General features: G+C 38.3%; 1 protein-coding gene across 1 annotated transcript in view; it reads left to right on the top strand.

Moving 5' to 3' along the window:
• The window catches only part of Lama3 (laminin, alpha 3), a 202,840-nt gene that overhangs the window by 34,123 nt on the left and 145,710 nt on the right, over window positions 1–23,007 (top strand). Inside the window, exons 3-10 of the mRNA XM_013014815.1 lie at window positions 4,712–4,829; window positions 5,458–5,576; window positions 6,629–6,799; window positions 8,964–9,055; window positions 13,026–13,141; window positions 16,169–16,287; window positions 20,429–20,519; window positions 22,391–22,522. Coding sequence (XP_012870269.1) covers window positions 4,712–4,829; window positions 5,458–5,576; window positions 6,629–6,799; window positions 8,964–9,055; window positions 13,026–13,141; window positions 16,169–16,287; window positions 20,429–20,519; window positions 22,391–22,522 — 958 coding nt within the window. The remainder of the gene's footprint in view (window positions 1–4,711; window positions 4,830–5,457; window positions 5,577–6,628; window positions 6,800–8,963; window positions 9,056–13,025; window positions 13,142–16,168; window positions 16,288–20,428; window positions 20,520–22,390; window positions 22,523–23,007) is intronic.

The raw sequence follows: 23,007 nt of genomic DNA, 5'->3' as shown, positions 1-23,007 counted from the left end.
ATTGTTGGTGGGAGTGTAAACTTGTTCAACCACTTTGGAAAGTAGTATGGAGGTTCCTCAAAAGACTCCACATAGAGCTCCCCTATGACCCAGCAATCCTACTTTTGGGCATTTACCCAAATGATTATAAACAAGACCGTACTAAAGCTACCAGCACAACTATCTTTATTGCAGCATTATTTGCCATAGCTAAGATATAGAACCAATCTTGATGCTCCTCAGTAGATAAATGGATCAAGAAAATGTGGTGTATATATGTACATACATATAAATATACATATATATAATATATGTGTATATTATATATATACACACACAAAATGGAATTCTATGCTTCCATCAGAAAGAATGTCATTGCCCCATTTGTTAGGAAATGGAAAGACTTGGAAAAAATTATATTAAGTGAAGTAAGCTAGGTCCAAAGAAACACAGGTCCCATGGTTTCCCTTATTTACAATAACTAGTATATGTCTGGGACAAGTAGAAAAGGTCAGAAGCTATGTACTTATGATCAGAGAAGATGAAGTTAAGCGAAATGAACCCCAAGATAGAGATCCAAGTGGTTTTTTCTTTCTTGCTGTTGTTTTTAACGTACTTATAAGGTACCATGTGATTTTTTTGTTGCTTTGTATGTTCCTCCCCCATAGTATAATCCCTGTTTTCATTGTATTTTCACTGTATTTGATGTCGGTATAATTTGGGAAGGAGAAGGGAAAAAACAAAATGTTTAAATAGGGCTACACGTTGACCCATTGTAACAATGAGATGTACAATAACACTACATTGAAAAATGAACTTTACAATTTAGGCAGGGGTGGGAGTGAGTGTAGTTGTGGAGGTGGGTGGGAAGGGATGGTAGGGGAAAAACAAAGGAGGAGGCAACAATGCTTGATAAGAAATGCACTCATTACCTTGCTCATGTAACTGTAACCCCTCTGAACAGTATTTTCACAGTAAAAAAAAATTAAAGAAAGAAAGAAGAAATTGTGTAATCTAAATGAGAGCTTGCTAAGTTTTAATGTGCCACCTCAAAATGAAGTAACCATTTAATAAAATCTAGGAGTCAGGAGCCAATGGCTCACACCCATAATTCTAGCTATTCAGGAGGCTGAGATCTGAGGATTGCAGTTCAAAGCCCTGGTAGAAAAGTCCCCGTGAGGCTTTATGTCTAATAAACCACTCAAAAATTGAAAGTGGCACTGTTGCTCAAGTGGTAGAGTGCTAGCCTTGAGCACAAAGAGGCTCAGGGACAGTGCCCACATCCTGAGTTCAAGCCCTATAACCAACAAAAACAAAGCAAAACCAAAAAGACCTAACAAAGTATTATATGGGAGATTTGGACGGTACTGAGATTGTTAGTGAGAGTTTGGTAGAAAAGGTAAAAAATGCTTGTAATAATTCTCATATTCAAAAATGTTTTTAGTTTGGCAGGGGCAGCTTATGCCTGTAATCCTAGCTACTCAGGAAGCTGAGATCTGAGGATCAGGGTTCAAAGCCAGCTTGGACTCTTATCTCCAATTAGCCATCAAGAAGCTAAAAGTGTAGCTTGGTCAAGGGGTAGAGCATTAGCCTTGAGTGAAAAAGCTAAGAGACAGCTCCCAAGCCCTAAGTTCAAGCCCCAATACTGACAGTAATTAAAAAAAGTTTGACTTGTCACAATGCACTAATTTGTACTAATAAAAATAGTAAGACAATGTTTCATTTAGAATGTACCTTATTCTCATATCTAACGTGCTAATATTTTTATGGGGATTGAGGGAGGCGAATGGGTACAATTTTGTGAGATGTATACTTATTTTGGTTTTCCAAATAGGAGTTCTTGAAATTCCTATAAATTCCTTCACTATGTAATCATGGTATATATCCTTCGGGAATTGCTATTCCTACCCTCAGGTACTTTAATGTTTTCAGTGTTTTTAAATTCAGAATTGGTTTTGTTTCATGAGTGTTGCTAAAACATCAGAGAGTGTTACTCTAAGCCCAGATAAGTACAGGCTTGACAGGGATAGGACTGGCTGGAACACAAGGTTTCCAATAATAGTATGTGTGACACCGATCAATTTCTTAGAAAAATAAAGGGGCTTCTTAGAACCAGGGTAAATTCTGTGACTGATTGCAGTGGTTCTCCATGTGGCTGAGAGCTTCTGGAATCTTCAAGGCCTTTCAAGAGGCCCCCAGACACTGGGGTTCTTCTTTTCCCCATTACAGATATAAATAGGGCTAAGTCTTCTCCAAATACGTCAACTGAAACAACATATTACAGCAAGCTGAGTGCAGAAGCATCTATCAGAATGTAGCTGGCTTCTATGAAGCCAAACATTTAAAGAGACTCGCAAAAATCTAAAGCAATGCTGTTACTCACATTGCTATTTTTGCTTCAGAAAAGTTGTCAATTTTCATAAAAATACAGTATGTTAACATATAGTGTATTTCTTATTTGATTTGAATTAAAATATTTGAGGGGCTTGGAAGGTGGCTCTAGGGGTAGAGTGCTTGCCTTGCATGCATGAGGCCCTGGGTTGAATTCCTCAGCACCACATAAGCAGAAAAAGCTGGAAGTGGTGCTGTGGCTCAAGTGGTAGAGTGCTAGCCTTGAGCTGAAGAGCTGAAGGACAGCACCCAGGCCCAGAGTTCAGGGCCCATGACCAGAAAAAAAAGTATATTTGAATTGTAATTTTAATTTAATTAATTCAATTGTAATTTTAATATAATGTCTATCAATAGACTTAATCCACATAAAAGAATTTGGGAGTTCTTATAGGAGTTAGAATCTTTTTTGTCAAAGTGGTACTTGACATAAGCACCACTATTTTAAAAGTAGCTGCTGCCCTACAAGAAGTTATGTTAGTTAAGTTACATCATGTTAAAATATAGGGGCTGGAGGCGTGACTCAGCAGAGTAAGAATTGTTTTTGTGACAAGTTCATGCTTTGGACAAGTGTCCTGGTTTTGGTTAATTGCTAGGATAAACAATAAAAAAAAAGTGTGTGTGTGTGTGTGTGTGTGTGTGTGTGTGTGTCTGCATGCATGCATATGCCAGTTCTGGGACTTGAACTTAAGGCCTAGGCACTGTTCTTGAGCTTTTTTGCTCAATGCTAGTGTTCTATCTCTTGAGCCACAACTCCACTTCTGGTGTTTTTGGTGGTTAATTGGAAATACAAATCTTGTAGACTTTCTGCGTAGGCTGGCTTCAAACCAAAATCTTGAGATATCAGCCTCCTCTTTAGCTAGGATTGCAGGCATGAGCCACTAGTGTCCACCTTGTATAAACTTTTTGGACTATCCGGTTACACAAGAGTATGAATCTAAGTTCTGACCAATCAGAATTTAAGGCAGTAACTCTATAGATACTATCTGGATGGACTGCCTCCCCAGTGTTCTTGCTTACTTACTTGCCTTCCTGTCAGTAGCATATTCTTCTGCAGAAATAAAATCTTACCTTGCCAAGTCCTTTTCAAGTTGGTGTCTTTATTCCTAAATGATACTTCAATATCCTGAGATATTTCCCATAGTTTTCCACAATTTTTTTTTTTTTTGCCGGTTGTGGGGCTTGAACTCTAGGCCCGGGCACTGTCCTTCAGCTCCTTAGCTCAAAGCTAGTACTCTACCACTTGAGCCACAGTGCCACTTCTGGCTTTTTGTGCTTATGTGGTGCTGAGAAATTGAACCCAGGGCCTCATGCATGCAAGCCAAGTGCTCTACCACTGAGCCACCTTCCCAGTCCCTTTTCCAAAAATTTTTAAGTATAAAGATCCCTCAGACCTGGGACTTTGACAACTATTGTCCTAGCGATTTTGGCTTCCATATTGGAAGTCTAGAACATTTACATTTACCAAATGAGATTAAACAAATATAGACATATATGTATATAACATGAACATAATATATAAAGTATGTGTAATATATAATACATATTATATATTTCATATAATGTATATGATATAATGCATATTATATATTGTATATTTTATATGCTAAATATATTTATAAATAGTATTTATTATATATTTGTGTATAATATAAAATATATATTATATAAAAATGTGTTTTATATATTATATATTTTATATAATCTACTTTATATGTTATATATACATGACTGTTCAGATGGCTGTAGCAGGTTAATAGAGGTGGATGTCATACTTGGAAAGTACCATAAACATCTTTTACATGGTGGGAGGGACAGAGTGTTTGGCGAGGGGTATGAGAGATTCTTGCTTATTAACATGTTACTATAGATTTAAGGCCTGTGTTCATTGTCTTATTGGGCCCTCAGGAAAGACAATGTTGTTGTCCATTGGTGTCCGTGGGGAATTGATTCTGGGCTGTGCTATTGGCTGTTAGTCCTAGAATGACTTAGCACAAATTGTCATTGCTTGCCATCAGCAATCTCTGATATATAGACATGATGTAAGGACTAAGATCCTGTGTAGGCCAGTTGAAATTCAGAGGCATATGGGTCATGACAAAGATGATAATCAGTGTGTGCATTTAGTGGCAAAAAGGTAATGATTTTGGTTTTGAGCATGGTGGGTTTGAGAGGCTGCTCCCAGATAGAGATGTCTAAGAAAGAGTTAGAAATAATGATGTGAATCTTGGGACTGAGGCTGTATGGCCGGTGCATTGCCTTGGGAATCAGTGTTCTATAGAAAAGGTCAAAGCTGTGGACAGATGAAATATCTTTAATAACCATATCTCCTTTGTTTCATCAGCTCTTCCATGTGGCCTATATTTTAATCAAATTTGCAAATTCTCCACGCCCTGATCTTTGGGTCCTGGAAAGATCTGTTGACTTTGGAAGCACCTATTCACCATGGCAATATTTTGCTCGTGAGTAATCTTATCTATAATGTGATGAGGGACATTAATTATTGGCAAACAGATCATGATCTGTTAATCAAATTTCTCTCTCAGTACGGCTAGGTAGGAGCTAATCAATTTTAACCTTTCAGGTTATTCTCAAAATATTTGCATTTTCCAAACACATGTGCATTGATTTAAAGGAAACAGCACTCAGAACTGGAGTTCTAATTTCTTTTATAGTAACAAGTCCAGTCTTTTCCTTTTTATGAAGAATTAGGGATGAAATCTAATATTTATGGATCCTATATTGTGCATTACTTACTTTGAACTTTTTATTTTCACTAATGAAGAATGTGAATGTCTCTGGACCCTAGGAAAAATTGTGTCAGTGGGAATTTTGCTTAGAAGAACATTAGTTTTTGTTTGTTCATTATCTTCATAAAGGCTTCTTACAGGGTAAACTTGCCTAATGAGGCATGGAAATTGTTGTGACATCCCCAAACTTTGCTGCCAAAAGTCAAGTAGCCTGAAATGGCTTGGCATTTTTTTTTCATGAACTATAAACTTTGTTCTAAACTTTCATCAATTAGTCTAAAAGACCTCTGATTTTTCTCTTCTCATGTATTACTTTATGATATTAAAAATGTCTTCCTAGATTCTCAAGTAGACTGTTTAGAACAATTTGGGCAAAAGGCAAATGTGGCTGTCACCAGGGATGATGATGTGCTCTGCGTAACTGAGTATTCCCGTATTGTTCCCTTGGAAAATGGTGAGGTAAGTATGCTTGGAAGACTCAGAAGTGAACACGAGGATATCAGAGCTTGGAAAGTTAAGCTCTCGAGGTGATCCAGTTTAGACCAAGAGGAAAACTAGCATTTTGTAGTAAATGGTAAAGGGAGCCACCACATCAAAGACTCCCAGAGTTACAGTTGGGCTGAAAATTCCATTTGGGGGGTTTCAAATTCTTTCCAGGAAGTCAGGATTTAAGATTCAATACTTACAGATCTTGAATTCTCCTTTTCTGGTGATAGATTTAGGAAGTTGAGAAACCCTGCTCCCTTTTGATAAGGCAAGCATCATCTGTTGGGGAGAAAATAATTGCTATCCCTTTGTGGTTCCATTTTGTGAACCAACTAGGCTTTTCATGAAATCATTCTGGCTATTGTTAGGGAAGATTGGCAAACAGAGGTAGAGGAAATCAGAGGAGAATTCCATGCAGATGACGAGATCATAAATAAATTCTCCTTACGATTGCCTGTCTTGCTGTCTTCAAGTGGAGAAATCCTATCTCAGCAGCTACATCTAATGTCTCCCAATGATTATTGAGTAGTTTGTATTCAAAATGGTTGAAAATTTATTAGCTCCAACATTAAAACCTAGATTTTGTATATTCTTTTTGCTATTTTTGCAACCTTATTTTGATTTTTAAATTTGTTTATCTGGTATACCTTGACAAAATTGTTTTATTATATTTACAGATTTCAGCATTTATCTATTTATAGATAGAGATACATAGAGAGATTATAGGGTCAGTACTTCATGATGTTACAGCCCCACAATGACATGGATAGAACAGAGATCTGAAAATGAACAAACTCTCCAGAGGGCCGAGGTTTCAAGGACATATTGCTGAAATTCAGAAGCAATTAGGGGAGGGAAGGTGCAATTATCAATGTTGTGTTTAGACATAAACAAAATCCAAGACCACCTGAATGCCTGTGCTGCTGATTCAAGGGAGCCAAGTACTTTTGGGAGATTGTATTATTTTTAGTTACTTGCTGCTATAATTTGATGGAAGGATTTATTTTCTCTTCATATGTTTTTAGGTTGTGGTGTCCTTGATTAATGGCCGTCCAGGTGCCAGAAATTTTACTTTCTCTGACACCCTGAAGGAGTTTACCAAGGCAACAAACATCCGTTTACGCTTTCTTCGAACCAACACCCTCCTTGGGCATCTTATCTCCAAAGCACAGCGAGATCCAACAGTCACACGGCGGGTGAGTAAGGTTTGGTAAGTGCCTAGTTAGCAGTATTATTTTTGTTACTCTTATTGCTTCTCAAATAAATTGCCTTTAGCTCTTTTTTAAGCAGCCTTTACAGCCAGGAATTTTATATATATATATATATATATATATATATATATATATACATATTCATGTGAGCTGTTCTTGGGTAAAATACTTCACTAGGAGTTTTGTTTATTTGAAAAAAAAATCATTACACTCAAAGAAGATGAAAGACAAAAGATTATAGCCAGCTGAGATGAATTAACTACTACTATAATCAACACTTTCTAAATCTTAAGAGGTATGACAAAATAGAGGTTTGTTTCTTGTCACAAGTCATCTGGGGTACCAGGCCCTTTCTGCCCTGTAGAACCTCAGAGTCTGCCTCTGGATTCTCAGCAGATGAGGGAAGGAGCGCATAGAGAAGATCCACCTGCTCCTAGCCATACAAGTCACTTCTGCTGGGAAGATCTTCCTCATCTAGGAGGTTGAGTAATAGAATCTAGCGACACTAGAGAAAATAGATTCTCAAAAGCACTGGAACTCTGTCCACTGTGTTGGATGTCTACCCTGAACATCTCTCACCCTTAGATGTCATAACTTGTCTCCTAGGCACAGTATACATGACCTTCAGTTCACTTTTCTCCTACTCTCTGATCTTTGCAGATGCCTACTGTTGGCCAAACCAAACAGGAAGCCAGAGGGCAAGAAAACCCATGATCATAGTACAGTTCAGTTCAAGGGCAAATGGAAGATGCCTACTATACTTTCTAGAATCTGGCTTCTTATGTAGGCAGTAACAGAGAGCTGGGAAAGACAAAGTAGGGTGAAAAAGTTTGCTACAGTTTCCAGTATTTTCCAGAAAGGCCAAGCACCTTGAGTATAGGTGATACTCCACCTTCTGCTTTTCCTACCCATTTAGCATTCTCTGAACCATTGTGTACATGTGAGCCATGTTGGTTCCAAGGATCACTATTTACAAGGGAGAGATGGGATTCCTGATGGACTGCAGCTGGGCACCAGATCACTATTTTCCTCCCAGAAACTTTCCGAGGGTTGCAAGATTTGCACTATTATCTCTGTTCTTTAGGTGAACATAGACTTTTCCATTCAGTAACATTTGGGGAGCATGCCACATCGATCTCTACACCCATCTCCCAATATAAGTTCTTCTATAATGGAGGACATGACATGAGATATCCTATCCCACGGGTCCTGTGTGTGTTTCTCTCCGTACACTCATGGAACAGAAATTTCTGTGACAGTCAGCATAGCCTCAGGTATTTAGTTGTCACAGAGCCTCAGAACATGGATTTGCCCATGAAGGTTGTCAGTGCCCTCAGGCTAAGTCAAGTGTAGTCAGGAAGCTTTGATACTCTTAACAGTACTTAATGAGGGGACCAGAACAGAGCCTCAATACCTAGTGAATAAAACTTAACTTTAAGAGGCCCAAAGAAACATAGGTCCTATGGTTTCCCTTATTTGCAATAACTAGGATATGTCTAAGACAAGCAGAAACGTCAGATAGGTTGATGTTAGGCGAAATGAACCCCCAAGATAAGGACTCAAATGGTTTTTCTTTCTTGCTATTGTACCTAACATATTTATAAGATGATTTCTTTGTTGCTTTGTATGTCTCTCCCTCATGGTATAACCCGTTTTCACTGTATTTGATGTTGGTATAATTTGTGGAGGGGAAGGAAAAAAACAAATTGTTTAAATAGGGATACAGGTAGACCCATTGCAACAATGAGATGTACAAGACATTATGTCGAAAAACGAACTTTACAACTTTGGTGTGGGGGGTGTGGGGGGGCGTGGGGGGATGGGAAGGGATGGTAAGGGGAAACAAAAGAGGAAGCAACAATGCTTGATAAGAAATGTACTCATTACCTTGTTAATGTAATTGTAACCCCTCTGTACGGTATTTTCACAATAAAAAATAAAAAATAAAGATGAAGAAATGCATGTATTTTGTAAGAAAAGTTGCAAGCAAATGGGATTCCTATTTATGTTGAGGTTGACAGGAGAAATGGCTCAAGATTATAAAATAAAAGAGTGTCTGAGTCAGCACAGATGCAAATTAAAGACTAGCAAGGAGACACTTGGCACTGTTGTTTGGTGAAACTGACATGTCTTGTTTTCTGTTGTGTAGTATTACTATAGCATAAAGGATATCAGCATTGGTGGGCGGTGTGTTTGTAATGGCCATGCTGAACTGTGCAATGCAAACAATCCAGAAAAACAGTAAGTATACTGTGCAAATCCTTTTTAAACCTTGCTATGAATAAATCTATTTGTCTATTTCCATATGTCTAGTAAGGATATTTGCTTTCATTAAATATCTCTAGGTTTCGCCTTCAGTAGGAATGTTTAAGGGTCAAAATAGTGAAATGTATGTCCATCTTCTTCTTCAGCCCTCCGTCTCCTTCTACAGATCACCAGTGAGTCCATTGCAGACATTATTAATCAACTCCAAACCCAAGAAAATGCCATAGGCAACCATTTATAACTTACCCACAGTTTGATTTTGCCCTTACTTGATCTGTGCCACATTTGACATTTTTTTATCTCAAGATGGAATAGAAGGCAGAGAAGGTGAGAACCCATGCTAGTCTTGACTCATTAGGTGCATTCTCTCCTCCACACAGAAAATTGTGCATGGCTGCCATTGAAGAGACAATGGTTTAATCAAATGGCTTTCAGTCTCATTTAAATTCTACTTACACAAAGGAGTTCAGTGATGAAAACCTGGTTCTAAATCCACTATGCTTTCAAATATTTAAATCAAGCTTCTTTTCTAGTACAGATTATACTTTAGCAATTTAAAAAAGTGTAAAGGGAAACAAAAGTCTATAATTTAGATTTTTGGGAGGAAGGGTTACAAAATATTTAATGAGGGTTATACTCAGAGTAAATCTAGAATAATAATGAACATTGAATATTGTTCTAAAAGCATTATTCAAAATATTCTGATCGGTCATGGAAACCCCTTAGTCACTGGTTCTATAGAGGAAAGGTTATGGAGGAGCTTCTATCATGATATTCTCTCAGGACTTTCTTTTTTCCTTTTCTGTTCAGTTTTTGAACTATTTTGTTTCCCATCTTTTCCAATGCAAAATTATTCTGTTCTTTGAAAATCTTTTCTCTTCTCCTCTGTGCCATGTTTGTGTTTAGTGCACTTACATAGTACCTCCAGTTCATGTCCAGTATAAAATCCATTTAAGATGAAGATCAACAGTTTTTCTACTATGGACCAGCATTAACACAGGTTGTTCTAAATACCAACAACCAGATCTAAGCCTCCTCTCATAACTTAATCTGTGCTGCCAAATAAGCCACTAAGACTTGATTGACCTAGAGAAGAGAAGTAAAATGTGCTGTTATCCTTGGTTTAATGGAATTCGGGGTATAGATTTTTCAAGTCCTTTAAAATATGTAAGTGTATAGTTCAGTAAGGTTAAATGCATTCACAATAGTCTATAGCTGGTCTTTAAAATTCTTTTAATCTTGCAAAAACAGAAAACTCTAACCAATTAAACAATTTCCCATCTACCCCTACTGCTAGTCCCTGGCAACCACTATTCTACTTAAGCTTTCTGAATTTGACTGCCCCAAAGAAGTAGGATCATATAGAATGTGTCTTTTTGTGACTGGCATAGTTCACATCTTTAAGGTTTATCTATGTTGAACATGTATCATAATTTCCTTTTTAAGGCTGAATAATATTGCACTGTTTGTTTAGACCACACTTAGACACATTAGGTTGCTTCCAGCTTTTGGCTATTGTCACTAATGCTGTGAACATGAATGTACCCCCTTTTGTGTGCTTGCTTTGTTTTTTACAGAAAGCACTAAGACGCTTGCAATTGTGTTGCCAATTCAAGAGGGCTCCTAATAAGGGAAGGAAATTACTGGATGTTAAATAGAGTTGACATTTTCTTTGCCTGTCTTACTTAATATCCACAATTCCCCGCAAGCAGCATTTAGCAGAGATGTATCTTACTTTCAGCCACGTTCAGGTTTATACACATGTAGGCTTTGCTTCATGTTCAGGCAGACTTGCCTGCCATCAGCTTGTCTGGTGTGCTTTGTGGAACTCTTGTCCCTTACCAGCAACATTCACCATCCTTCAGGAATGACAGGGTGCTCCTGAGAATACTTACTTACTTCTTGACCACTATCTAATCATCCAGGGATTATTCATTAATGATGAATCTGTTTCCACCATGTACCATAATTAGACATTAGGTTTCTAGAAGTCTGGTCGGAAGAGGCCCTGAGCCTGGGACAATGGTGTCATGTTGGAAAGGAGTAACTATGGTTAGACAGGAGCTAAGATTCCCACTTAGGAGGACTTCCCAACCCTATCGATCCTGTCAGACCTAGAGAAATTTCTGTCTTGGTTGGCTAATGGTTCACAGTGCACATCAGCAGGGAGCCTATCCCTGTGCCTTGGTGAACAGCTCACTTTGCTGTTGGTCTACTTCAACACAACTGCTTTGCCTTCCCCTTCCTACTGGGTTTCTTTTGCCCAACACAACTGACCCTGAACAGGTGCTCATGAAATCTAAATACATGAACAGGAAAAAAATAATTTGAAATGTCTTAAAGATTTAAGTGTGTTAATGGAAGGAACCAAAGATAGACAATCAGTGATGCTAGTTGCTAACCAACAGAAGAAGACTTAGATCAGGCATATACTGACGTGATGCAAGGATGGAGGGAGGCTCACTTAGTCAATGCGAGACCTCCAGAAGCCAACTGAACAAGGGAGACATGCTTAGTTTGTATGATCATAGCCTAAACAATAGTCAGTTGTTTGGGAGAAACATGATTGTAGACATAAGGACTAGGTAAGTATTCTTTTCCTAGGGTTAGGGGGAGAAGTCATCAAGAAGAGTGTTCTCTAACCAATGACATCTTACACAGTGTTTTTATAGCAGATACAACTACACATTTTCCTAATAACCTCTACCTTGGGGTGAGAGAGAAATCAGGATATCAGTGACTTGGGGATGTCAATATGACTCAGACAGGTACTTAGCTCCTTTTAAAAAAAGTTTACTGTGCTCAATTGTAATTTTCCCATGAGTGGAGTTAGACCATATGTTCTTCAAGCAGTCCTTCCTAAATATTTTTCCAGTCAAGCATATGCTAAGTATTTCATTGGCAATGAGCCGAAATTACCGCTCTCTGTCCATTTGGACCCCAGCTGTGTGTGCTGCCAGTTAAACTACACCCAGGTGCTTCTTCAGGAAGCTGGGCAGGGAGAGGATGGTACCTGCTCTGAGGACTGTGACTAAACACATGCCATCTACTCTCCTCACGGAGGAGCTGAAGGAATCTCCTCAACTCCAGTCAAGAGCCTTTGTAGACAAGTTTTGAATCCTATTTTGACAAAGGATAGAATGATGACTCAGAGCTTGGAGTTCCAATCCAGTGCCAAGGCTACACACATTTCATTTTAACTTGGATTTTTTTTTGGCAGGGGGGGTCCAGTCGTGGGGCCTGAACTCTGGGCCTGGGCGCTGTCCCTCAGCTCTTCAGCTCAAGGCTAGTGCTCTACCATTTGAGCCCCAGTGCAACTTCCGGCTTTTTTTCTTTTTGCTTATGTGTTGTTGAGGAATTGAACCTAGGGCCTCAGGCATGCAAGGCAAGTGCTCTACCACTGAGCCACCTTCCCAGCCCCTAACTTGGAAAATTTTTGAGAGAGATGGGAAATTTTCAGATTTTTGACACTTTGGTCTTTCTGAGTGAGCCGCAGAGCTAGGACAGCAGAGCCTTAGAACAAGAAACTGGAGGAGCTCTTTCCTATAAGATAACCCCAGATTTCAATAGAGATATGATAACACATTCAAGGAAACAGTATATGCTTCCTCATTTGTTCATTTATTAAAACTTAATGTGGTAGTGAAGAAAGAGCTAGAGCTTCAAAGCCAAACCTGGGTGTAAAATCTGGTTCTCGCATTTATTATTACTGTTTGACCTTTGGCAAGTGTCTTAATACCTCTTACTTTCAACATCCTCACCATCTAAAAATGGAGATCATAACTAGGGTGTAGAGGACTTGGCATAACATATATAAAGTGCTTTGTTCTTCAAATTGCTCTATGCATGTCAATGGACTGCATGCATCTGTCAGTTTTGCTCATAGGAACAACTGATATTGAACAAAACTCTCAATCACTGAGACATACTTTGCTCCCATGCCCAGGTTCCGATGTGAATGCCAGCACCACACCTGTGGGGAGACATGTAATCGCTGCTGTGTGGGATACAATCAGAGGCGCTGGCAGCCTGCAGTGTGGGAGCAGAGCAATGAGTGTGAAGGTGGGTCTGGGGCAGGGCTGAAGACTGAAGCCTTCCTGGCTATGGGTTTCTCTCTTCTCCACTGAACACTGAAGGGACTGGAATCATGTCAGCTTTAAGGTCTGGTATTGTATAGCAGTACTCTCTTATGGGGCGGGGGAGGGAATGAGGTCCAAGACCCCTGAAGCCAAGAATAGTTAGTGAACCCTATAGGTGCCATGTGTTTTCTATACAAACATCTCTCTGATAATATTGATTTTTTTAAGGCTGGGTGCTGGTGGCTCATGCCTATAATAGCCTAGCTACTCAGGAGGCTGAGATCCGAGGATTGCAGTTTGAAGCCAGCCTGGGCAGGAAAGTCTATGAGACGCTTATCGCCAATTAAGCACTAAAAGAGTGGATAGTGGTGCTGTGGCTCAGAGTAGTAGAATGCTAGCCTTGAGCACGAAAGCTCAGGGATAGTGCCCAGGCCATGAGTTCAAGCCCCACTACTGCCCCATCCCCTCCCAATTAGAATTTATAAGAATTTATGTTAGGTACCTTAAGAAATTAACCATCATTAGCACCCAAACAGAAGTTATAACAATATACTGAAGTGCCAGCATCACTATCCATGTGCTTTGGGACCATTATTAGGTAAAATAAGGGTTAATGGCCACAAGCACTATGGTACTATGATGGTAGATCTATGAGCAATGTTGCTGATAGCATATACAGTGTGGATACTTTGTGTAGAGAAACAGCTCATGTCTCAGGAAGGATGGAGGCAGAGATTTATTCATGCTATTCAGAGGGCCTGCATTTAAAACGTTTTACTTATTCCTGAAGATTTCCACTTAATATTTATTTTCAGTTGAGATTGATGCCTAAACAGAGTTGGAAGTGCTGAGGTAGTAGGTTGAGGATGGAAAGGTTGCTATGGTAAGTGGAACTGAGACCCGTAGAGGACGGAGGAGACCAGAGGAAGAAGGGCAAATCAGAGGTCGCAGTTTGCTCATGGGTGTACTACAGAGTAAAGAGACTGGTTGTTATGCAATAACAACCAGTTGGCATCCAGTTGTAAACTTTCTTTTAAACTGGTCTTCCTGGAAAGCCACATATTTATTCCAAATAAAGACATATTTGTGACCTTTATTTAATGACTTTGGAGTCTGTGGACCATTATTATTTTTTTGTGGTAAAATATTTATGACATTTGAAGATGGAATTTTTTAATGACCAAAAGACAATTGGATCTAGGCTTGTTGAACTAGGTGGGTAATGATCTATACTTCAGACATTTTGGTCAGATATTTTTTAACTATTAAGAGGTAAGACTGATTATCTCTTAGGACCAGTAAACATACTTGAAAGTCATTTCTTTTTTAAAAATTATTATCTTTCAGTAGTTGTACAAAGGGGTTTTAATTCAACATGTCAATTTATGAGTCTAATGCATTGTTCAAAAAATAATTTTTATTTAAGTAGTTGTATAAAGGTGTTGACATTTAACAGGGCAGATTAAGAATAAAATATATGTTGATCAATGTCACTCCTTGAAAGGTATTTCTAGTGAGGAGTTCCAAGAGTGTTTTGAGAGATGCTGGTACTGTTGGTGTTGCGTAAGATGAGAGACTAGTGAGCATCTGAGTCCAGGTCATTCTTAGTACATAATCAAGCCAATAGGTTCCTTCCAAGGGACTTCCCATTTCTCATACCCAGATGATGTAGCCAAAAAGAGGGAAAAGAAATGATCAGACACACATCCTTTCTTCAATTGTGTTTAGGCTCTGGTGTATGTTAGGCTCTGGTGTATGATTCTTTGAGTCAGTGTCATTACATGCACTCCAACATTTGCAACTTGAATATTTTTGTAGACTAGTGGAACTCAAGGAATGACATTCTTCACGCCAACACGTATGAAAATATTTTAACATTTTCTTTCATAAGGTTGAAAAACTGTCAAAGTAACTAAAAATTACAAAATAGAGTTAGCTAATGATTAAAAGTACAAATGTTATGCACAGTAGAATAGTGAGACATTAGAATCTAACTTGTTACATGTTTTCAAATACTGTTTGAATTACATAATTAAGAACAAGCAGATTTCCTGAGCCTGGCATGATAACACATGCTTGTAACCTCAGTGCTTGGGACAAGTTTTAGACCAATTTGGACTCCATAGTGAGACCTACCCTGCAAAGAAATGTATACACAACAATTCTTAATAAACAGCTGATGCAGTAAGTAGAACTCACAGCCAAATGAATATATTATTTTCTTTGCTCTTCAATTCAAATAGTGTAAGTAGAGCTAAGAATAAATGTTTAGGGCTGGGAAGGTGGCTCAGTGGGAGAGTGCTTGCCTTGCATGCATGAGGCCCAGGGTTCGATTCCTCAGCACCACATAAGCAAAAAGAAAAAAGCCGGAAGTGGTGCTGTGGCTCAAGTAATAGAGCACTAGCCTTGGGCTGAAGAGCTGAGGGACAATGCCCAGGCCCAGCGTTCAGGCCCCACGATCGAACCCCCCGCCCCCCCCAAAAAAGAATAAATGTTTAGAGTATTAGCTGAGAATTTTGGAGCTGGAGACAGGTTAAAATTCGGCCCCTCTTATTTATGAGCTGGGTAATTGTGGACACATCTCTTAGTTTCTCTGAGCTTATTTCCCCACTTAGTTGTTGATCAGATTAAATGTGATAATACATGCAAAGTATTTTTCACAGTAAATAGAGAATTCAGTTATTATTGTCAGTAATAACTCTATGCAAGAATTGTGGTGGCATTTATGTGACCTTTGTTTGTTACAATTACATATCCTGTATTTTTATTTTTTTTACAAAAGTAAGACTTCCCTCATTTAATATCAAATGGAAGGAACTATCACATCATATTATATACTGGTCTTTGTGTAAAAATCTCTAAATTTCCCACAAAGATTGTCCCTAGTGTTCTAGAATAGAGTTATTTTAGCTGATTTAGCAGTGATCCTACCTGGGAAATCTAATAACTGCCTCAGATTAATTAATGGAATATTGACCTAATGTGCTTTTTTTTTTTTTTTCCTTTTCAGCCTGTAACTGCCATGGTCACGCCACCGACTGTTACTATGATCCGAATGTTGAGCAGCAGCATGCGAGCTTGAACAGCCAGGGCATCTATGCAGGTGGAGGCGTCTGCATCAGCTGCCAGGTGAGGCGCTACTTAAATAAAAGTGTATGTGTCATCGCAGGCTGAGCACGCTGTAAGCCCTGCTCTCTCAGAAAGTGGCATGAAATTGAAAGTATTTTTGAGAACATTTCTCCACCTCTGATACAAAAGTTCTCATTAAATCCTGTTTTCAAACAGTTTTTCTTTAATTACAAGGAGGAAATGCCTCACGGTCAGTTATCAATGTCTTCCCCAAACCCCAAGTATGAAGCACTAACATTGTACCTTTTGTGTAGGACAAGGGGGTTCATCAGGACTCCTAGCACACTAAGATTACAGGTGTTTTTATCTCATAAAGGGCCTGCACTGAAACATTATGATTAACCTTATCAATGGTCTAATGCTTTCCTTTTAAATAATAGGAACAAGCCCAAGATGTTTATTCTTCACGTTTACTCTGTTAATGCCTTGGAATTCTTAATCCATGGGATAAAACATGAAAAGAAAAACATAAAAGAGAAATTATTTTTATTTTCATATGATTATACAGAAAATCCTAAGACATATCTTATATCAATAGATATAAGAAGTAAATTTAGTAAGTGCAAGTTTGAAGAATAATATAATGAATAAGCCAGACATGGTAGTTTACACCTGTAATCCTAGCATTTAGGAGGCAGAGACAGGAGGAGGATTACAAATTCAAGGTCAGCCTGAGCTATATAATGAGTTCAGGACCAGTGGGAGAAGCATAAGAGTATCTTGTAAAAAAAAAAAAAAAACAAGGGCTGGGAATGAAGCTCAGTGGTCAAACACTTGATTCTCATCTCAAGCACTACACAAGCAAACATGTAACTAAACATTGTATTTTTATATACTAGCTTCAAATAGGAAAATGAAATGAAAATCCTATTTAAGTATCAAATATATAAAATAGCTAGCTATAAATGTATCCAAAGATGACCAAGGCCTTTATATTAAATAATTGCTCAGAGAAACTTGGAAAGAACTAAATAATTAGAAAGGTGTAATGCTTATAGACTAAAAATGAACTTCAATTTTATTGTCAATTCTCCCAAAATGGATCCAAAAACTTATGTAGGTTTTGGGGTAGAAATTAATAAGCAGATCCTAAAGTTTAAATAAGATATATGCATCCTCTAGACTATCAAAAGTCATCTCCATAAAGCTCAGGGTTTATTACTATAGAGAAATAATAAATGTTTGAAGAGATAGTATGCTTGCCCTGACTTAAACTTTGCATAATATATATAGATATGGAAACCTGACATGGCATTACATAAGTATGTACATTTTTATGTTTGTCTGTGTCAATCAAAAACAATGTAAATAAGCAAGTAAAAAGGGCTGAAGGATCTATCTTTTAAAAAAATAATTAATTAATTTTTTATTGTGAAAAATACCGTACAGAGGGGTTACAATTACATGGGCAAGGTAATGAGTACATTTCTTATCAAGCATTGTTGCCTCCTGCTTTGTTTCCCCTTTCCATCCCTTCCCATCTTTCCCACCCCCACCCCCACCCCCGCCAAAATTGTAAAGTTCGTTTTTCGACATAGTGTCTTGTACATCTCACTGTTGCAAGGTGTCCACCTGTATCCCTATTTAAACAATTTGTTTTTTTTTCCTGAAGGATCTATCTTATTTCCAGCTAACTACAATGCTACCATAACCAGAGCAGTATAAAGCTGATGTAAGAATGGACAAAACTACCAATGTGATCTTCCAGGGACACAGAAACAGACCTACATTTATGTGCATATTTGATTTTTGAGAAAAATACAAAAGCATTCTATTTGGGAGGAAAGAAATTCCTTTCAAAATAAGAGGTTCTGGAATAAGTGGACTTTATGTAGAAAAATCCCTACTCAAAAGAGAGTAAATTAAATTATATGAATTAAGAACCTAAAGTAACATGAAAACTGTTAAGCTTTAGGGAAAAAGATAGAAGATTCAGAAGATGAACAGAGTTTTCATAGGTTCCAGAAAGCAGTAACCATGAAAAATACAAAAATTAGAGTTCATTAAAATTTGAAACTTATGCTCATTAAGACAATATTAGGAAAATGAACACAAGCATAAAACCCTAAATTCAAATCACTCTCATCCTTCCATATCCCTCCCCATCCTGAAAAAGGTAAAACAACTAAAGGAAATAGACAAGTTGAAGATGAGGAGAAAATATTCAAACCATAAATCTGATAAATGATTAGTATCTAGGATAGATAAAGAACCCATAGACCTCAGTTATTAATAGACATATAAACCCCTTTTACAGACCTGTGATATTTTAAACTTGCTCCCTGTTTGCTTGTGTCTTTAATATATTTGTCTCACTATTTACAAACTGTCTTTCATGAACACATATACCACATAAAACTAAGAGAAGGATCTAGATGCAGATGAAGTGTATATGACCATGTTCCTGCAGTAAATCAAGACAGAAAAGATATTTAAAAAGTCAAATGTGCCTTACTTCCAGGATCTGTAATTAAAATTAGGAGAGAGTGTCATCTATAGTTCAGGAATTTCAAGAGACTCTAGAAAGAAAGAAACAAGAACACATGTCTAAGGAGCACACAAGTTGTGACTGCAGGAATGATTCAGAGGTGCTTGAAGAGGCAAAAGAAGGAATTGATTGTGAGGCTGTAGGCAAATTTATAAAACTATCTTAAAGTTTATTTTAAAAAACCTATATGGAGAGGTGTAATGTGTTTCTAGACTTAATACTATACAATATGCCCTTTCTCTGAAACAAATCTGTAATTTTCCTGCATTGGCAGTCAGAATTTTAGTAGGACTAATATGAAGGTTGACAGACTAATTCTAAGCTTTCTTACTGATAAAAGTATATGTGTGTGTGTGTGTGTGTATAAAATGTATTTTAAATAGGATAGCTTTTTCCTGACATGTAGCATTTGAGAAGAGACCTGAAAAAGTAAAAGAGTAAAGGAATTAACCAGGCATCTGCTCGGGGTGGGGCATTTTTAACAATGTAGGCCGAGTGATTGGTAGGTCCAAAGGGCTTAGGAGGGAGCCAGAAGCTCAGTGTTGTTGGAAGAGGGTGAATCCTGGGTGGAGGAATACAGAGAGGTGAGAAAGGATAGTTTGATGTCCTCAGTCTAGGATAAGTCATAGTGGCAAACAACAAGTGGAGGGTTAATTGACGTTTGATGGGAACACAGGATGGGCTGCAGCTGTTTGTTATTTTCTTAAGATGTTTGCGATCTAAATGTTAAGTCAGAGCAGTGGCCAGCATGGCTTTTTACCTCATTGTTAAAGTGGACTCAGATTTTAGCCCCCAGGACAAGAGCAATAATAAATAGAAGTCTGTAGTTAATAAAATCTAAAACAAGGAAAAGCATACAGAATAGGGCTTTGTTCTTTCCTCTGCACTTCTATTCAAACTTTTGTGTGGGTCTGAGTATATTTGTTCATTTCCTAGGGGTTTTCTTTTCATTCATGAAAGAACACTGTCCTCTGAATTCTTTCCAAATTAGAGGGAGGCAGAATTGAGCTAAGTCTGTGGTGTATAATTCTTGGAAACTGATGATGCATAATGGATAATGTGATTTTGTGGCAATCAGGAGGATTAACCATGAACTAGAAAAAGTCTCCTAGTATGGTACTTTAAAATGAGCTCTGTGTCTGAAACTCATGCCTATATTTTCCATCCACATAATGAAAATATCTAGAAAATGGTTTCCTGGCTAAAGCACAGATAAAATTAGAATGAATTGAGATTAAGTTCTGTATATACTCTTTCTTCCAAAATTGAAAAAAACATAAATACATGCATCATCTTTTATTCCTTGGGTCAAAACTATTGGTGGCAATTATCTATCAGTTCTTCTGAATGAAATGATGGGACCTAGTCCTTAGAGTTTTTGTTTTGACTTTTCTCACTCAAATGTCAAATACTTCATTAAAGCAAATCATTTTTACAGAGGAGAAATCCAGGGCTTTCCAATTGGAAAAATGTTCAGAGTCAAGGCAGTTTCTCTGGCAACCCAAGGTCAAGATCAATGTTTATGTGTTCAGTGACTTTGAAATTAGGACTGTAGATGATGATATTATTTCACTGGACAAGTAGCATAAAGTAAAGAGCACCGGGCTTCTTCTCCAATGTCCTTCTTTTTAAATGTCTTTTGTTTCTTTGTAGCACAACACAGCTGGTGTGAACTGTGAAAAGTGTGCCAACGGTTATTATCGCCCTTATGGGGTTCCAGTTGATGCCCCCCATGGCTGCATCCGTGAGTTTCAGGACAACTTGGTGTCTCTTAGACTGTGTAGAGTGCTCTAAGTTTGTTCCAGACTCAGTTCTGACTGGCTGACAACCTTTCCTTCTCCTTTTCTATTATTTGTTCCATTCTTCTTAGCTGAATAACCTCAGGAAGTTACATAATCACTCCAAGCCCCATATTTCTTACATGTAAACTGAAATGATCATATATTTCATAAGATCAAATGAAATGTTATAATAAAAACTAGGAAAATACTTAACATTGGGCTTGTCACTTACCAGGCCTGCAGTAAATGTTCTTTTACTTTCTGTTGTGTTGACATGAACTCTAATAATTTTAACTTTTTTCAAAATTTGTACCAGAACAACACACAGGGATTTTAGAATAATCATTTGACTGAGTAACAAAACCACTAACTGGTAGATTCAGAATGCAGTTCATCTCTGTTCTGGCATGACTGAGTTGGAATGCCTGTATTATACAGAAAATTAGTATAACCTGGTAAAATGAGCTGAGGTTTCCTTGTGGAATTTTAGTCTTTGATTCAATAATGGGCTTTTCTCTACATGTATAGCCCATACCTAGCCAATATGGTTTTTTCATGTTTTCTGGTTATCACAGTTGGAAAACAATTCTAGTACTGAAGTTGCCTGTTCTTTCAAGGAATTCAAGCTATCATTAATGTTGAGGGCATTAAAGTCCAAAAGAATAGATAATTCTCTCTAGAGAATTCCTAGTTGTTAAAAAATATTTCCACTTTCCTTCCTTCTTCCTCATCATCTTTCAAAGCAGGTATGTTACCTGTTTTGTGCCCATAAAGAATAGACATTGGCAAAGGAAAAGGGGGCATCATAAAGGTGACTGCTAGGTAATACACTTGATTTTTAAAAGTCATTTTCCTAGTTTGTCTTTCCCCATGAAAGTGGTCCTTGGAGCTATTAGTATCCATAGGACACAGAAATCATAAACAGTTATGCAAAGGACATCAGGAGATGTCTCCAAGTTCCTCCATAGGACATGTCCCTAAAGAGCTATGTTAGATTGTTTTCCTGTCTAGGGTCACAGTCTGTCACATTAAGGAAAGCGCCCAATTTGGGGAGAGGGGCTGTATCAAATCTATTATATTATATCCACTTTGAAGGGTTGAATATAGTCCATAATCTTTTTGTTGTTGGTTGTGGGCCTTGAACTCAGGGCCTGGGCGCCATCCCTAAGCTCTTTTGCTAGTCTAGTGCTCTAACACTTTGAGCTACAACTCCATTTCTGGTTTTTAAGTTAATTGGAGATAAGAGTCTCATAAACTTCCCTGCCCTGGCTTCAAAACTTGATCCTCAGATCTCAGCCTCCTGAGAAGCTAGGATTACAGGTGTTGAGCCACCAGCACCCGTTGGATTACAAACACTGTCTTCCACCAGCCATATTACTGGAAGCTAGCATTTGGGTGGTGTCATATTTTGCCATATTTTTCACAAACTGCAAAGCTTTATTGCTCATCAGCTGCAATGATAGGCACTTTGTGGGACATTCATGGCTGGTTTGTGGCCATGACATGCCCAGCAGACCTGCTAGGATTTGCAACCCACCCCCGGCTTCTCTGCATATAGTCAGTATGGACTTTGCCTTCTGCTCAATACACTGTGCAGTGCTCCATGCACTAAAAGAGAGCTCACTCAGGCTGCCCTCTGACCCCCAGCCAGCCTATGAGTTTCAATGAGAACTGCCAGTCAGGAATGGAGTGGGAAACATGCTATGCCCTGCAGGGCTAACTGCAGAGCACTGATCAAGAATGAATTGTTGCTGCGGAGGATGAGGACATGTTTGTTTTAGAGAATATCTCGAAGGGGAAAGGCTGATCCTTTGGAAACCATGATCTCTCTTAGCTTGCAGCTGTGATCCTGAGCATGCGGATGGCTGTGAACAGGGCTCTGGCCGTTGTCACTGTAAGCCCAATTTCCACGGAGACAATTGTGAGAAGTGTGCGGATGGATACTATAACTTCCCATTTTGCTTGAGTAAGTCTCTCTCTCTCGCTGCAGAATGAGAGGCCATGCTTTCTGGTCTATAGCTGGCCTTTGCACATGTGTATATGTGGACAAGGAATGAGTTATGTGTGTGTATGTGTGGTGCAGCAGTAATGGAGCCAGGGAGGTTGTATTTACATGGAAGCATTTCCAAAAGTGTGGAATAAAAGTTTTATTAAAATATATTTTATAGTATGCTCGGTGCCAGTGGCTCATGCCTATAATCCTAGCTGCTCAGTAGGCTGAGGTGTGAGGATCACAATTTGAAACTAGTCAGAACAGGAAAGTCCTTGAAACTCTTATCTCCAATTAACTGCCAAAACACTGGAAGTAGAGGTGTGGCTCAAGTGATAGAGGACAAGTCTTGACCAAAAAAGCTGAGGGATGGTGCCCAGGTCCCAGTTGAAGCCCAGTGTGTGTGTGTGTGTGTGTGTGTGTGTGTGTGTGTGTGTGTGTGTGTGTGTGTGTGTGTGTGT

Source organism: Dipodomys ordii, unplaced genomic scaffold (assembly GCF_000151885.1).
Source record: "Dipodomys ordii isolate 6190 unplaced genomic scaffold, Dord_2.0 Scaffold25, whole genome shotgun sequence".
In the NCBI taxonomy this organism is placed as follows: Eukaryota; Metazoa; Chordata; class Mammalia; order Rodentia; family Heteromyidae; genus Dipodomys; species Dipodomys ordii.
This window is presented reverse-complemented; position numbering and strand designations above follow the sequence as displayed.